The sequence below is a fragment of the Mobula hypostoma genome, chromosome 19 (assembly GCF_963921235.1).
Source record: "Mobula hypostoma chromosome 19, sMobHyp1.1, whole genome shotgun sequence".
Lineage (NCBI taxonomy): Eukaryota > Metazoa > Chordata > Chondrichthyes > Myliobatiformes > Myliobatidae > Mobula > Mobula hypostoma.
Genome location: NC_086115.1, coordinates 8,043,808 through 8,060,805, shown reverse-complemented (window position 1 = coordinate 8,060,805; position 16,998 = coordinate 8,043,808). Strand labels below are relative to the sequence as shown.

Sequence of the window (16,998 nt, the reverse complement as noted above, 5' to 3'; positions counted from 1 at the left end):
ATTATGGCAGGTTGCACTATAATCACCCCTGGCCTTCACAATGGCTATGAGGTCATTATCAGGGCTTCAAGATGGGTGGTAAGCAGTGAAAGAACAAGTGCTGGACTTCGTCTTCCCCCTATTAGGCTGTACGAGGACGATATAACAACACTGACCATTACTACAGCATTCACCAAGTGACTACTTGGAAAGTTGCAGGAGAACATCAAGTGGGCCAGAATGAAAAATCAAACCCAGCAAGTCACGAAGCACCTCCGTAGTCAAGGGAATGCTGAAAGACAAAGTTCTTCATCGGTGATGACTCAGTTCCTACAGTGTCTGAACAGTCTGTCAAAGCATGGGTAGATGGTAGCCTCATGGACAAAGAGCAAGTGCAGCAACTAAAGCAACCATTGCCAACGGCCTGGATAACATTGACAAGACCATGCTGCCTGGAAAACTGAAGCTCTGGTGCTTACAGTTTGGTCTCCTACCTAGGGTGATGTGGCCACACACTGTCCTACTAACAACCGTGAAGAAGCTCAAACAAACCATTACATTATTCGTAAAGAAGAGGCTTGGTGTCCCAAGGTGCATCAGTAACATCAATCTCAATAGTAAAGGAGTCCTTGAACTACCTTTCACTGGCCTTACAGAGGAATTCAAATGAGGAATTCTCAGATGTATCTACAGATGACACTCAAGGACTCTTGTGACAAGACCATCAGTATCGCTGCATGGACCTTATCAAATGGGTGGAAATTGACTCCAGCTGATGCAGTGCAGCAAGCAACAACAGCCCTTATGGATAGAGACATTGTGGGGCAAGTCCAACAGGGCAGGGGTGGCTCTGGCCTGGCAGCAAGTGGACCCACCTGGCACAAGGCCACAATTCCAGAGCAAAGAAAGATGGTTGTCGAGGAAGTGCGGTGACAAGAAGAGTCTGACAGAAGTGCAAAGGCTGTCTCCCTGACGAAGCAGGGGCAATGGATGCATGGAAAAGCATTGAGAGGAGCAAAATCAGCTGGAAGGCATAACGGAGGTGGAAACAAACAGACTTCACTTTCTCATCAGAGCTACATACAACGTGCTTCCCTCACAAAAAACCTCCACCAGTGGTTTGGTGAGGACCCAACTTGTGCCCTGTGCCCGATTCCAGCAACCCTCAAGCATATCCCGGCAAACTGTAAAACCAGCCCCACACAAGGCAGATACACGTGGCGTCACAACCAGGTCTTGAAGAGTCTGGTAGCGGCTATCAAGACCAAGAGGACAGCAACCAACTCCTTTCCCTCTGGAATGACTAGCGCTCTGACACCAGCAGCATTCTTCCAGGAGGAAGAGAAAATACCAACATAAACAACTCACCTTTCCACTGGAAATTGCCACCACCAACCTTAGGCAAGACTTGGTTCCCTGGTCCAATTCATTAGATTGTCTACGTTGAGGAACTCAGAGTACTATGGGAGGATTCAGTGGCTGAACCACATGAATGCAAGAGGCTATGCTGTGCAGATTGAGCAGCTGAAGCTCAGTGAAAGGGTTGGAAAACCAAAGTTTGTCCTGTGGAAGTGTGTTGTAGGGGATTTATAGCCATATCCACCATCAAGGTGCTGAAGGAGCTAGGGATCCATGGTCAGACTCTACAGCAAACCTTCAGAGCCACATCAGAGGCGGCGGAAAGAAGCAGTCACTGGCTTTGGATCAGGCAGAAAGACCTCTCCTGGGCTCCCAGATAGCATCAAGAGAGTGGGAAGACAGAACGGGGGGGGGGGGGGGGGCAACTCTGGGATGCCGGAAATCATTATCAAGCCCTCTGGAGATGTAGTAGGCTAATCAATGAAACAAAAGATGGAAGGTGCTCACTTGAAAACCTCTGCGCATCAACCCTGTGCTACTCCCAACATCAAAGCAGTCTTGAGCAAGTGCTCACGACCCATTGGCACAAGGGACATAAACATCTCATCCTGTATTTTTTTATTTTTAGGAAATAAGTTATCATCTGTACATCACAATATACCATTAACCACTCTTTGAAAATGTATCTTTAAACATATATTGTATATGAGACCAAACAGCAAAAACAACGTGGGTTGATAATCTTTTTCATCAGTTCTTCTGACCAGAAAGGTTAATTTTTCTTCTTACCCTGATCTCAATCTGGTACATCAAGGCCAAAAAAACAGGCCATTTGCTTTTGAGAACCTCTAGAATTCCATTTCCTCATACTCGATGGTGACTATTCCATCAGTCAAACAAACCAACCCTCATCAGCAAATTACAATTTACATTTAAAATCTTTCTACTTTACAAATCATGCAAACAATCATTATTGGCATCTTTCATAGTTACATGAGCAGCACCGGCATCAAATTGGTTTGGGTCAGAAACACATCTTTTATTAGTAATAGATGTGTTTCTAGTTAAAATACTAGTAACACTGGCTTTCCAAAAAATTGACCCAGCATGCCATGCTTTCATAGCAACATTCCACAAAGACACAGAAGATTTTGAATGAGTAAATTTTTGGTCATTAACTTGAATTTTTCTTAATTCTTTTTTGTGTGGTACTTACTCGTGTACTCTATTGTCTCCATACAAGTCACTCAAACCAAAGCTGACATAATGCCAATGCTCGGGAACATCCTGCGTTGGACAGCCTGGATTTCTGTACATGCTGATGTAGTCAAGCGGGTCTGGTCCTCCCAACCTTCAGAAAAGGGGAGGAAAAGGACATTATTTTTCTACGAAAAACTGGTAAAACTACAAATTTTCTAGTTTAAATGATGAATTGCTAATTAGTTTGAAAGACATCTGGGGTAAGCAAGGAAATTGTTTATGCTGAAATTAGGTCTATCCAGGAAAAATAATGAAAAAGGAGTTTCTCTGCCAATAAAAAAATCGTTAATGCAAATCATTCCACAATGGATTAGTTACCGAAGATTTGGAAACAATACTCTGAAATCAGAAGTAACGGCAAAGGAAGAGAAAATTAACTCAAAAATATTTATTTTAATATTGTTGGATGCAACAGTTATAGGAAAGGCTTCCGTTAGAAATACGAGGAAAAAAGAACAGCTCACCTTAAATTCTGAATTAGGAGCATCTAAAGGAAAGCCATCACATCACCAGAAACCAAATAAGAAATTTTCCATCTATATGAGAGTACCCTTCTTTGTTTTTGAGCCACTCCTGCTGCAAAAACAAGGGTTTATGCCCATATAAAACTGACATAATATGGCATAATATGATTAGGAATAGTCAGCATGGTTTTGTCAAAGGCAGATCGTGCCTTACGAGCCTGACTGAATTGATGAAGGCAAAGCTGTAGATGTAGTGTATATGGATTTTAGCAAGGCATTTAATAAGGTACCCCATGCAAGGCTTATTGAGAAAGTAAGGAGGCATGGGACCCAAGTGGACATTGCTTTGTGGATCCAGAAATGACTTGCCCACAAAAGGCAAAGAGCGGTTGTAGACAGGTCAAATTCTGCATTGAGGTCGGTGACCAGTGGTGTGCCTCAAGGATCTGTTCTCGGACCCCTACTCTTTGTGATTTTTATAAATGACCTAGATATGGAAGTGGAGGGATGGGTTAGTAAACTTGCTGATGACACAAAGGTTGAGGGCGTTGTGGATAGTGTGGAGGGCTGTCAGAGGTTCCAACGGGACATTGATAGGATGCAAAACTGGGCTGAGAAATAGCAGATGGAGTTTAACCCAGATAAGTATGAGGTGGTTCATTTTGGTAGGTCAAATATAACGGCAGAATATAGCATTAATGGTAAGACTCCTGGCAGTATGAAGGATCAAAGGGATCTTGGGGTCCGAGTCCATAGGACATAGCTGCTACGCAGGTTCACTCTGTGGTTAAGAAGGCATACGGTGTATTGGCCTTCATCAATTGTGGGATTGAGTTTAAGAGTCAAGAGGTAATGTTACAGCTATATAGGACCCTGGTCAGACCCCACTTGGAGTACTGTGCTCAATTCTGGTCACCTCACTACAGGAAGGATGTGGAAACCATAGAAAGGGTGCAGAGGAAATTTACAAGGATGTTAACAACAAGAATTCTGCAGATGCGGGAAATTCAGGCAACACACATAAAAGTTGCTGGTGAACGCAGCAGGCCAGGCAGCATCTCTAGGAAGAGGTGCAGTCGACGTTTCAGGCCGAGACCCTTCGTCAGGACTAACTGAAGGAAGAGTGAGTAAGGGATTTGAAAGTTGGAGGGGGAGGGGGAGAACTTTCAAATTCCTTACTCACTCTTCCTTCAGTTAGTCCTGACGAAGGGTCTTGGCCTGAAACGTCGACTGCACCTCTTCCTAGAGATGCTGCCTGGCCTGCTGCGTTCACCAGCAACTTTTATGTGTGTTGTTTACAAGGATGTTGCCTGGATTGGAGAGCATGCCTTATGAGAAATAGTTTGAGTGAACTCAGCTTTTTCTCCTTGGAGCAATGAAGGATGAGAGGTGACTTGATACAGGAGTTTATGACTCGATACATGCTGCCTGGTTTAGAGAGTATGGATTATGATCAGAGATTAAGGGAGCTAGGGCTTTACTCTTTGGAGAGAAGGAGGAAGAGGAGACATGATAGAGGTGTACAAGATAATAAGAGGAATAGATAGAGTGGATAGCCAGCGCCTCTTCCCCAGGGCACCACTGCTCAATACAAGAGGACATGGCTTTAAGGTAAGAGGTGGGAAGTTCTAGGGGGATACTAGAGGAAGGTTTTTTATTCAGAGAGTGATTGGTGCATGGAATGCACTGCCTGAGTCAGCGGTGGAGAGAGATACACTAGTGAAGTTTAAGAGACTACTAGACAGGTATATGGAGGAATTTAAGGTGGGGGTTATATGGGAGGCAGGGTTTGAGGGTTGGCACAACAATGTAGGCCGAAGGGCCTGTACTGTGCTGTACTATTCTATGTTCAAGATAATGAGAGGCATTGGTCATGTGGATAATCAGAGGCTTTTCCCAGGGCTGAAATGGCTAGCACAAAAGGGCATACTTTTAAGGTGCTTGAACATAGATACAGAGGAGACGTCAGGGGTAAGTTTTTTTTAAAACGCAGAGAGTGGTGAGTGTGTGGAATGGGCTGCCGGTGGTGGAGGCGGAAACGATAGGGTCTTTTAAGAGACTCCTGAATGGCTACATGGAGCTTAGAAAAATAGAGGGCTATGGGTAAAGCCCAGGTAGCTCTAAGGTAGGGACATGTTCAGCACAGCTTTGTGGGCCGAAGGGCCTGTATTGTGCTGTAAGTTTTCTATGTTTTTATGTTTCTAACTCATTTTTGTACTTTTGGACCCACTCTTGTACACTTAACAGAACAAGATACTGCTCAGATTTAAGATATACTTCAAAATGGCAACTACCTTAACAGAAGCCCAGACAAGACTTTAAGGGATGACAGGCATTAGTTTAGGAATATTCTATTAAATGTGTTAAAATCCCCTAGCAAAATGAGAACTTGAAGATGCAAATGGTAAGCTTGCAGATGCTGAAGCTGCCTTATGTACAGAATTCCAGGTTTAACAGAGGTGGAAGAGTGGTGCAGCAGTGAAGCAAGCTGGATTACATATCCTCTCTGTGGCCATGAGGGATCCCCAAAATGATCCGGTTTACTCCCTCTTCCCAAAGTCATGCTGATTGATTTGTTAACTGACTGCAATGAATCAAGAATGGAGTAGATGGGCACAAGAGAGAAAATAGTTAAGAGATCCAATGAGGGAAAGCGACTGATAGGATTATACATAGACAAGATCAGATAAATAACGCCATGTTGTAAAGGTATCTAAAATTTGAGAAATGGGAAAGAGGCAATGAAAAATAAAACCTGCAGATGCTGGAAATCTGAAGCAAAACAGAAAATACTGTAAAAACTGAGTAGGTCAGAACCTTTGGAAAGAAAACAGTTAACATTTCAGCTCTGAGACCTTTATCAAAACTGACAAGAATAAGCTGTGTTGAATCTAATACAAAATACCAAATAGGTCACATATGGAATACCATGTTCAATTGGTCATGCAATATTTTAGAAAGAATGTAAAGGTCCCAGAGAAAATGCAGAAAAGATGCACTACAATGAGTCTAGGAAAAAGAATTTCAACTGAAAACAGAGAAGCTCTGAGAATATCATGACTAGTTGCAGCAAATACAAGGAAGCAACCACCATTAGCAAATACATAAATGGCAAGGTATGCATATGTAAAATTTTGATCCAAGGGAGTCTTGAACTTTTTTTAAAAAAATCAGTAATTGTGATTTATCATTCACTACTAGTAGAATTAGTGGAAGCAGAATAACACAGGTGCCATTAATAAAATTATTGGACAAGCATTTAATAGAGAAACACTGTCAAGTGTTGGGGAAATGGGCAACATTCCTCAGTTTAGAGCTGAGTGGCATGTACTTCATGTGTCAAACTGCCTCCTCCTGCATTATTTCCAAGATTCAATGAGAGTACGTTCCAAACAGTAATTTGCTGCATAACTCTGATACTGAATTCTCATATAACTGTAGAAAGCTCAAATGCAGACAGCATCTCATTGGTCACATTCACCTGATTTGGACATTTCAATAGCCTGCCACTGCCTTCCACAGAGCAGCCTGCAGATCTTTTAACAGGAATTGCTCCTCCTCCTCTACAATAACTTGTGCACATTTGGGTCAAATGCCGGTGATATATAGGCACACTTAAATTCTTCCAAGCCCTGTTTTCACTTTATTTTTAATGCAACACTCACAAGAAGCTCCACACCCGAGGCCATGCAGCTCCCCCACCAACAGTATCACCAGTGAACCAGTGAATTAGACTCATATTCTACATTACCAATGCCTAACAGGGTCATGCAATCACAATAAAAATATCTAAGCCAATCATTTCCACCACTGGTTAGAATGCACACTGCCTCTGACATCTTCACCTTCTTCCCTGGGTGGCTGAGCAGGCTGCAACAAGCTTTCAAGCAACTCAGTAGTGGGGTACTTGATGTTCTTGATAATCAGCAGTGCCTTGCAATCGTAAATCAAAGGAACCACATCCTTGTTTGACCCAGAGATGCTGCTACATCCAAGCACACCCCCATCTTAACTGAAATAACTAAACCAAGTCCTGAAGAACATGTAAACCAACTTTTTTGTGAAAAAATTATTCTAAGAAACTTTGAAGTTATTCATGTTTTGCCATTACATTGATCACAATGACTATAAATGCTAGGGCATGGGGAGTGTAACAGAACAAAGGGAACCTTGGCGTGCAGGTGCATAGTTTGTTGAAAGAGGTGTCACAGGTAGGCAAGGTGGTGAAAGGAATTTATTTTGCTGGTCTTCATTTGGGGCAGAGAATAGGAGTTGGGACATTATGGTGCAGTTGTACAAATCATTGGTGAGGTCACAATTGGAGTACCGTGTACAGTTTTTGTCACTGGAAAGAGTGCAGAAAAGATTTACAAGGATGCTGCCAAGACTGGAGGGCCTAATTTATATGAAGAGGTTAGCCCGGCTAGGGTTTTATTCGTTGGACCACAGGAGAATGAGGGGTGACCTTTCAAAGGTTTATAAAATCATGAGAATAGGAAAGGTGGATGGTAACACACACAAAATGCTGGTGGAACGCAGCAGGCTAGGCAGCATCTATAGGAAGAGGTATAGCAGTCTTTTCATCAGGGTAGGGTGTATAACATAATATATATTATATTGAGAAGGGAAACATTTTAAAGGAAATTGAGGAGCAACTTTTCACATGGAGGATAGTGAGTATATGGAACGAGTTGCCCAAAGTAAGGCGGGTACAATAGTATCATTTAAAAATCAGTTAGATAGGTACATGTAGGAACAGGGCTCGGAGGGATATGGGCTGAATGCAGAAAATTGGGACTAGACAGATAGGCACCATGGTTGACATGGACCCGATCGACTGTGAGACCTGTTTCCATGCTGTCTTGCTCTATGACTTCATTTAGCAACCGAACGAAGCGCTACCCCTTCCACACCAAAACGCAGAAAATTTAAGTCCGACTCTTGAATTCTGCTCAAGTACTCTAGAATACAAATATGGTAAATCTGCTAGTGAGTTCTCAATTTAATTCTGGGGTAGGCACAAAAGTCAGCCACATTTTGCCCATGTAGTTGTTGGAGACTGCCAGCCCTATTGCAAACTCATTGGACATATTTGTTTTAAGGGACTGCAGATGCTGAACATTAAGAGGACATCGTGCACTTGGAAACTGAATCTTCCTTCAGTCTAATGGTTTGCACAGCTTTAACCACATCAGCTTAATGAACAGAATGCAAAATCCAAATACTGTCCATGTACCACATGCTTGGCACTGAATCAAGAGTCACCTAGTGGATTTAACCACATATGAGAAAAATTGTATCAAGGAAAAATAAACCATTCCTTTCCATCACTGCTCATGAAAATCAGATATTTAAAAAGGTTATCAATTAAGTCAACATACATTATATTTTGATATTGAATTCCAAATAGACACTCAAAAATAATCCCATTTATCATTGCTTCTCAATGATGCTAATGTGACAGATTCCAGAGAATTAGCATTTTGAATCAATCCATTGCTGGACATGGTGAAATAATGACTGCTCTATACTTAAAACTAATAAATGTTTCAATTTAAATATGATTTTAATTGGCTTTCATTAGTGTTAGAACATTTTTGGATATTAAGGGATATGGAATTAGGACAGAAAAGTGAATGAAATGGCAAACTGGTGAAAGTCTGAGGGGTTTAGCCCTGGTTCTTACTGATTTCTTTCTACAAACACAATATAATTTGCAAGCACAGATGTATTTGCCAAGTAAAAAGCAGCAACCTGGTTTCTCAGTTTTCCCAAGTTATAATAAGACTGCAAGAAAAAGCAGCAGAATTAGGCTATTTGGCCTGTGTAGTCTTTGCCTCCACACCCATCTGTGGTAATGAATTCCACAGGTTCACCACCCTCAGGCTAAAGAAATTCCTCATCTCTGTTCTAAAGGAATGTCCTATTCTGTGACTGTGTCCTCTGGTCCTAGACTCCCCTACTATAGGGTCCTGACGAAGGGTCTCGGCCCAAAACTTCGACTATACCTCTTCCTAGAGATGCTGCCTGGCCTGCTGCGTTCACCAGCAACTTTGATGTGTGTTGTTTGAAATTCCAGCATCTGCAGATTTCCTCGTGTGAGCGGGGTCATTGTCTATTCAGAAATCTGATGGCAGAGGAGAAGAATCTGCTCCTGAAACATTGTGTGTGAGCCTTCAGGCTCCCGTACCTCCTCCATTTGCTTTACCTTTAAGTTACGACCATCTTTAAACATAAAGTGCTCAATTCTGATTTGTTGTTATACTTCCCTTTGTCTGACTTGAAATTCTCCTTTACCTTTATGCAAACATCTGAAAGAGAACACTGTCCGGTAGGCTAACTGGCTATTCAACCCAAGTAATACGTGCAAGTACTTGCTTAACATGAGCTTGCTTCTAACCCCATTATTTTCTTCTCCCCAGTCTATCTGCTTTTCTTCAAACGCCTCACCCATCAGATTTCTGAATACACAATAAACACTACTTCAATTTTTTTTGCTTTCTTTTTGCACAACTTAATTTATATATTATAATTTACAGCTTTCATTATTATGTATTGCTGCTGCAAAGCGACAACTTTCATGACAGATGCCAGTGATATTAAGCCTGATTCTGCTTGTCTGCTGCTTCTGCAAACACATTCCATTGTCAGCTTACTTCTGGGCAAAGGAAGTTTCTCGTCAGCTCCTATGAGCTTTACTGGAGAAGCCTTGTATTCACAGCACCCAGCTTCCATCCAACCTACAAACAGAAATAGTTCTACATCTGTTCTATCAAAGCACTTTGTCAGCTTAGATCACTCGGATCGCAGCATGGCTTTTCCCGGGAGGGAAAAAATGCCCAAACTATTCAATTCTTTTTTGACAGATATTACCACTCAGATTTGGCTTCACTTTCAATTTTAAGTATGGATCAATGGTTCAATAGTTCCATGTAACATCAAAGAATGCATACAATATACATCCTGAAATTCTTACTCTCCACAGACATCCTCAAAACATTAAAAACCCCAAAGAATGAATGACAGAAAAACATCCCCCTAAGCAGCATCAACCTCCCTATCTCCCCACTTATTCTAGCAGAAAGCATCAACGTTCCCATCACCCACCATGCCAGCAACAGCAAAGCCCTCAAAGAGAGACCATGATCTACAGAAGATAAAAACTAACTGTTCATTCCAGCAATTCAAGATCCCTCATGTTCTGTCTCACTAACAAAGGAGAGACAGATATCGCTCCTTCTGCAGCGAGAGAGGAGACAAACACTCACTGTTACAGTCAGTCCACAGCGTTGCTTTTAATTTTGAGTTCTCCAACTCAAGAACCATCTGCAAACTCTCCTTTACCATCGACAGCAGGAGTGACCACCTGAGGGCAGAGGCCTCCGACAGTCGCTTTCGCTCTCCCCATGTTCCGTCTCCCCATGACTAATCAACGCTGGATAAACAGAGTAACACACGAAAAAATGCGCAAGAACTCAACAGATCAGGCAGCATCAATGGAAATGAATGAACAGTTGCCATTTTGGACCAAGACCCTTCTTCAGGACTGGAAAGGAAGGGAAAGACGGCAGAGTGAAAAGGTGAGAGCAGGCTAGCTGGAAGGAGATAGGTGAAACCAGGTGGGTGGGAAAGATAAAAGGCTGGAGAAGACAGAATCCATAGGAGAGGAGAGTCTACAATGGGAGAACGGGAAGGGGTGGGGGCACCAGGTGATAGGCAGGTAAGAAGAGGTAAAAGGGAGAGTGGAGAAGGGGGGGGGATGCTTTTCTTTAAACCAGAAGGAGAAATCAATATTCATGCAATCAGGTTGGAAGCTACCCAGATTAAATGAATTATTGTTCTTCCACCTTGAGCATCATCATTGCAAAACAGAAAGCCACGGTCCGACCGGAATTAAAATGGTTGGCCACCAGGAAATTATGCGTTTCACAGATACAACGGAGGTGCTTGACAATGCAGTACCCCAATTGTGTTTATGTTAAACATAATAATACTTCATTGCTCTTGAATACAAATTCTCAGAAATAAAACCCACTGCCTTGAGCGTATTTTTTCAATGACCCGCTTAAATTGCTTGGCTTCATTCAGACATTTGTGGATTTGTACCCTCAGATTTCTTGGCTTTTTATTGCATTGATAGTAAATTTAATGCTTACATGAACTCCCTATTCCAGCTACTCATCACCCTTTGATCACTTGACTAAAAGATGAAATGGTACTTTAGCAATCAGCACCAGATCGTCAGTGTATTACTTATAGAACATAGAACAGTACAGCACAGTACAGGCCCTTCAGCCCACAATGTTGTGCCGACCCTTAAACCCTGCCTCCCATATAACCCCCCCATCTTAAATTCCCCCATATACCTGTCTAGTAATCTCTTAAATTTCACTAGTGTATCTGCCTCCACCACCAACTCAGGCAGTGCATTCCACGCACCAACCACTCTGAGTAAAAAACCTTCCTCTAATGTCCCCCTTGAACTTCCCACCCCTTACCTTAAAGCCATGTCCTCTTGCATTGAGCAGTGGTGCCCTGGGGAAGAGGCACTGGCTGTCCACTCTATCTATTCCTCTTAATATCTTGCATACCTCTATCATGTCTCCTCTCATCCTCCTTCTCTCCAAAGAGTAAAGCCCTAGCTCCCTTGATCTCTGATCATAATGCATACTCTCTAAACCAGGCAGCATCCTGGTAAATCTCCTCTGTACCCTTTCCAATGCTTCCACATCCTTCCTACAGTGAGGCAACCAGAACTGGACACAGTACTCCAAGTGTGGCCTAACCAGAGTTTATAGAGCTGCATCATTACCTCGCAACTCTTAAACTCTATCCCTCGACTTATGAAGGCTAACTCCTCATAAACTACCCTATCCACCTGTGAGGCAACTTTCAGGGATCTGTGGACATGTACCCCGAGATCCCTCTGCTCCTCCACACTACCAAGTACCCTGCCATTTACTTTGACTCTGCCTCGGAGTTTGTCCTTCCAAAGTGTACCACCTCACACTTCTCCAGGTTGAACTCCATCTGCCACTTCTCAGCCCACTTCTGCATCCTACTAACGTGTCTCTGCAATCTTCGACAATCCTCTACACTATTCATGACACCAACCTTTGTGTCGTCTGCAAACTTGCCAACCCACCCTTCTACCCCCACATCCAGGTCGCTAATAAAAATCACAAAAAGTAGAGGTCCCAGAACTGATCCTCGTGGGACACCACTAGTCACAACCCTCCAATCCAAATATACTCCCTCCACCACCACCCTCTGCTTTCTGCAGGCAAGCCAATTCTGAATCCACCTGGCCAAACTTTCCTGGATCCCATGCCTTCTGACTTTCTGAATAAGCCTACTGTGTGGAACCTTGTCAAATGCCTTACTAAAATCCATATAGATCACATCCACTGCACTACCCTCATCTATATGCCTGGTCACCTCCTCAAAGAACTCTATCAGGCTCGTTAGACATGATCTGCCCTTCACAAAGCCATGCTGACTGTCCCTGATCAGACCATGATTCTTTAAATGCCCATAGATCCCATTTCTAAGAATCTTTTCCAACAGCTTTCCCACCACAGACTTAAGGCTCACTGGTCTATAATTACCCGGACTATCCTTACTACGTTTTTTTTGTAAACTTATGTAAAATCGTTTTGCAGTTAGTCATCCGCGGAGCAAATTAGGTTGTTGCCAGCTTCACTTGCAACGTTCAAGCATCTTTCACTGTCCCCTTCGCACCGTACAATGCTGACAGAGCAAAGGCAGCATTGAAAACAATCAGTATGCATCAACGCTTTACATCCAGTTTCCCCAATTTCAACAGGCAATACTCTTATACTACAACAGATTCTGAAACAGTCCATCCTGCAACTCATTCCTCACGCTCTGCTACATTTTAGAACTGACTGACTTAGGCTCTGCATATGGTATATGGCAACATATTTTTCACATTTGCTTTGGCTAAAATACATGATTTTACTCATGGGAGAAACCAGTGGCTGGAACAATCATTGACAACGTAGCCTAATGCGGGAAGAGTACACACACTCAATCAACCTTAACACACCCAACCAAAAGAGAAAACTCCCTTTAAATTTATCCAACTGTCTCTCAAATGAGGCAAATGTTTTCATCTATACTACCCTACCTGGAAGGCTGAGGTCTAGCACCTAGGTGCTCATTCTAGGCCTTGAGATAAGAGAAAAGGAAACAGAGCATTAAAGATAAAGACAAAGCAGACACTAGCAGTAAGAGGAAAATCTGTCGGACCAAGAGGCAAAACTTTTACTAGGTTACAGTCTCACTATTTTTATTGCTATTGATTATAAAATTTCACAAACTTTTGTTAGAAGGTAAAACTAGATAAAACAATAAGATATAGATTAATTATAAGGAATTGAATTTTGATTGTCTCAGGTGATCAGATTTGTCAGAATGAGGTGGCTTTACAGATCTGTACAGTGAATATGCCCCAGACCTTCAGCCAGGATTCCAGTTTTAAAAAAACACAAAATCAGAACCTTTCCCTTCATCAACTTAAACAAATTGTGTTTCCTGTAACATACAACTACTTAAATAACTTTGGCACAGTTTCAATGTTAGTGTAAAGACAAACCTTCTAATTTAACTAATGAATTGATTGAAGAATGCATCTTAATCCATAACTAAAAATGCAATGTGTCTGAAACACCTTGTAGAAACACAAACTCAGTAGGTATCTGTGAAACAAATCTACACAAAATTACATTAAAATCCATAATTTTAATCAAAATTGCTTAACATTAATACACCACATATTTCACACGAATTTTTTACACCAATAACACACAGGAACATTGGAAATCACTTTTATTTGAGCTATTTTAACCAGCAATATAAATCTAAGTTAAGACAAACAATGGGGGGGGGGCGGAATCACTATCCATCCATCAGCAACACCGTCTTGTTTCTTTTAAAATCGCTAAAAAAGCAGAGAAATTTTGTTGAGGCACAGTGAGTTTACAGGATTCACGATGGAATAAATTAAAGACCATAAAGAGATCTAAGCAAAATGCACGTCAGTTCTTGTACTGTACACAGAAATTTCAACATGTTCTGTTACTTTACTACTAACAACTATCTGTTACTTTAAAACACCATAATGAAGCTTTTCTCCCCCAAAGGCTTTAAACCGTACAGTAACTTTCATTTATTTCATACTTAGGCAAAAAATTGAAAATCAGACACTGAAGGTTGCAATAACTTTTATAAAGAGCAGGGTTAAACTTGGCAAATAATTTCGCGTAATAAAATGAATCGAGGAAATTAATCTTTTTATAGTTAGGTGTAATATTTAAAAAGTCTATTTAAATCAAGCCTGCTGCATGGTAACTTATTCTTTTCGGATGTGGGGCCTCGGAAAAGGGCTCAAGCCGACAATATTGATATCAAGGCGACCTACCAATACTTGACGATTGCGGTAACTTGCAGTGGATTCGGCTGATCCGAGTACAAGCGCCTACATTCTTGGTAGATAGCGTGCAATCCAGGGGGCAGCAGGGCAGCAATGCCCGGGCCGCTAGGCCTCAGTTCCTCCATCGGATCGGCTGCGCTGCGAACTTCCACCAAGTGGCCAAGGCGGTCTGGGCGGCTGTCTAACCCGCAGCGAGAGGCCTTCCCTTACGTTCGGCTCGGCTCCGGACTCTAAACGATCGAACCTCCAGACCTCCGCCTCCCGCCCGTGAGCCCTCCCCCAGCCCGCGGAGCCCGGCCACAAGCGCGCCGCCGCTCGAGCTCGTACTCGCGCAAACGGCGTGCACAAGCCGCAGCGTTAGCACCGCCCCCCACCCACTGACCCCGCCCCATGATGCTGCCCCTTGACCTCACCGCCCCCGCCCCATGATGCTGCCCCTTGCCCTCACTGACCCCGCCCCATGATGCTGCCCCCTGCCCTCACCGCCCCACCTCACTGACCCCGCCCCATGATGCTGCCCCCTGCCCTCACCGCCCCACCTCACTGACCCCGCCCCATGATGCTGCCCCCTGCCCTCACCGCCCCACCTCACTGACCCCGCCCCATGATGCTGCCCCCTGCCCTCACCGCCCCCCTCACTGACCCCGCCCCATGATGCTGCCCCCTGCCCTCACCGCCCCACCTCACTGACCCCGCCCCATGATGCTGCTCCTTGCCCTCACTGCCCCCCACCCACTGACACCGCCCCATGACGCTGGCCCTTGCCCTCACTGACCCGGCCCCATGATGCTGCCCCTTGCCCTCACTGACCCCACCCGATGATGCTGCCCCTTGCCCGCACCGCACCCCACTCACTGACCCCGCCCCATGTTGCTGCCCCCTGCCCTCACCGCCCCCCCTCACTGACCCCGCGCCATGATGCTGCCCCTTGCCCTCACCGCCCCCCCTCACTGACCCGGCCCCATGATGCTGCCCCTTGCCCTCACCGCCCCCACTCACTGAACCCACCCCATGATGCTGCCCCTTGCCCTCACCGCCCCCCTCACTGATCCCGCCCCATGATGCTGCCTCTTGCCCTCACCGCCCCCCACTCACTGACCCGGCCCCATGATGCTGCCCCTTGCCCTCACCGCCCCCCACTCACTGACCCGGCCCCATGATGCTGCCCCTTGCCCTCACCGCCCCCCACTCACTGACCCGGCCCCATGATGCTGCCCCTTGCCCTCACCGCCCCCCTCACTGACCCCGCCCCATGATGCTGCCTCTTGCCCTCACCGCCCCCCTCTCATTGACCCCGCCCCTTGCCCTCAGCCTACCTTACCCTCTCATTCTGCCCTCCAACAATCCTGCCATCTCCCTCAGCACCACCTCCTTGAACTCAGATCCACCCTCTCACTCTCACTCCCTCAAACTCATGCTGGCCTTAGCCCTGACCCTTCCTGCTTTGTACCTAACCCTTGCACTGAGCACCTCCCCCTCACAGTAAGCCCCTCTCCCTTACGCTGCCCCTCATACTGCCCATCTGGTCCCTTTGCCCCTCCCCCTCACACTGTCCATTTAGCCTTCTCTGCCTTGCCCCCAACCGTGTCGGTCCTTTGTCCTTTTCTCTTACGCCACCCTGATGCTCTTCGTCTCCACTGGGCTATCCTAGTACACTCGGTTCCTTCCCCTCAATCTGTGACCGACTCTCTCCTTTCCTCACTTCCCTCATACTGCCCTTGATGCCTTCTTTGCTGCCTCAAATCTCCCCGGCGCACTAGTCCATAAGACCATAAGACATTGGAGCAGAATTAGGCCCATCAGGTCTGCTCCGCCATTCAATCATGGCTGATCCCTTTTTTCTCTTCTTCAACCCCATTTCCCGGCCTTCTCCCTGTAACCTTTGATGCCATGTCCAATCAAGGACCTATCAATCTCTGCCTTAAATATACCCAACGACCTGGCCTCCACAGCTGCAAGTGGCAACAAATTCCACAAATTCACCACCCTCTGGCTGAAGAAATTTCTCTGCATCTCTGTTTTAAATGGACACCCTTCTATCCTGAGGTTGTGCCCTCTTGTCCTAGACTCTCCCACCATGGGAAACATCCTTTTCACATCTATTCTGTCTAATCCTTTCAACACTCGAAAGGTTTCAATGAGATCCACCCTCATCTTTCTAAAATCCGGTGAATACAGACCCAGGGCCATCAAACGTTCCTCATATGATAACCTTTCATTCCTGGAATCATCCTCTTGAACCTCCTCTGGACCCTCTCCAATTCCAGCACATCTCTCCTAAGAGGAGGAGCCCAAAACTGTACACAATACTCAAGATGAGGCCTCACCAGTGCCTTATAAAGCCTCAGCATCACATCCCTGCTCTTATATTCTTAAAGGCATCCGTTAGTCTTGCGAGACCATGGAGCTGCGCTTGGAAAGTCATCACTCTCCAAGGCACAGGCCTGGGCAAGGTTGTATGGAAGACCGGCAGCTGCCCAT

The 16,998-nt window shown here is 44.6% G+C and overlaps 1 protein-coding gene across 1 annotated transcript in view; it reads right to left on the bottom strand.

Moving 5' to 3' along the window:
- sufu (suppressor of fused homolog (Drosophila)) overlaps positions 1 to 14,840 on the bottom strand; it is a 109,722-nt gene extending 94,882 nt beyond the window's left edge. The window contains exons 1-2 of the mRNA XM_063071283.1: positions 14,506 to 14,840; positions 2,555 to 2,689 (exon numbers count right to left, since the gene is read on the bottom strand). Coding sequence (XP_062927353.1) covers positions 2,555 to 2,689; positions 14,506 to 14,642 — 272 coding nt within the window. The 5' untranslated portion in view covers positions 14,643 to 14,840. The remainder of the gene's footprint in view (positions 1 to 2,554; positions 2,690 to 14,505) is intronic.
- Between the last annotated feature and the right edge of the window lie 2,158 nt (positions 14,841 to 16,998).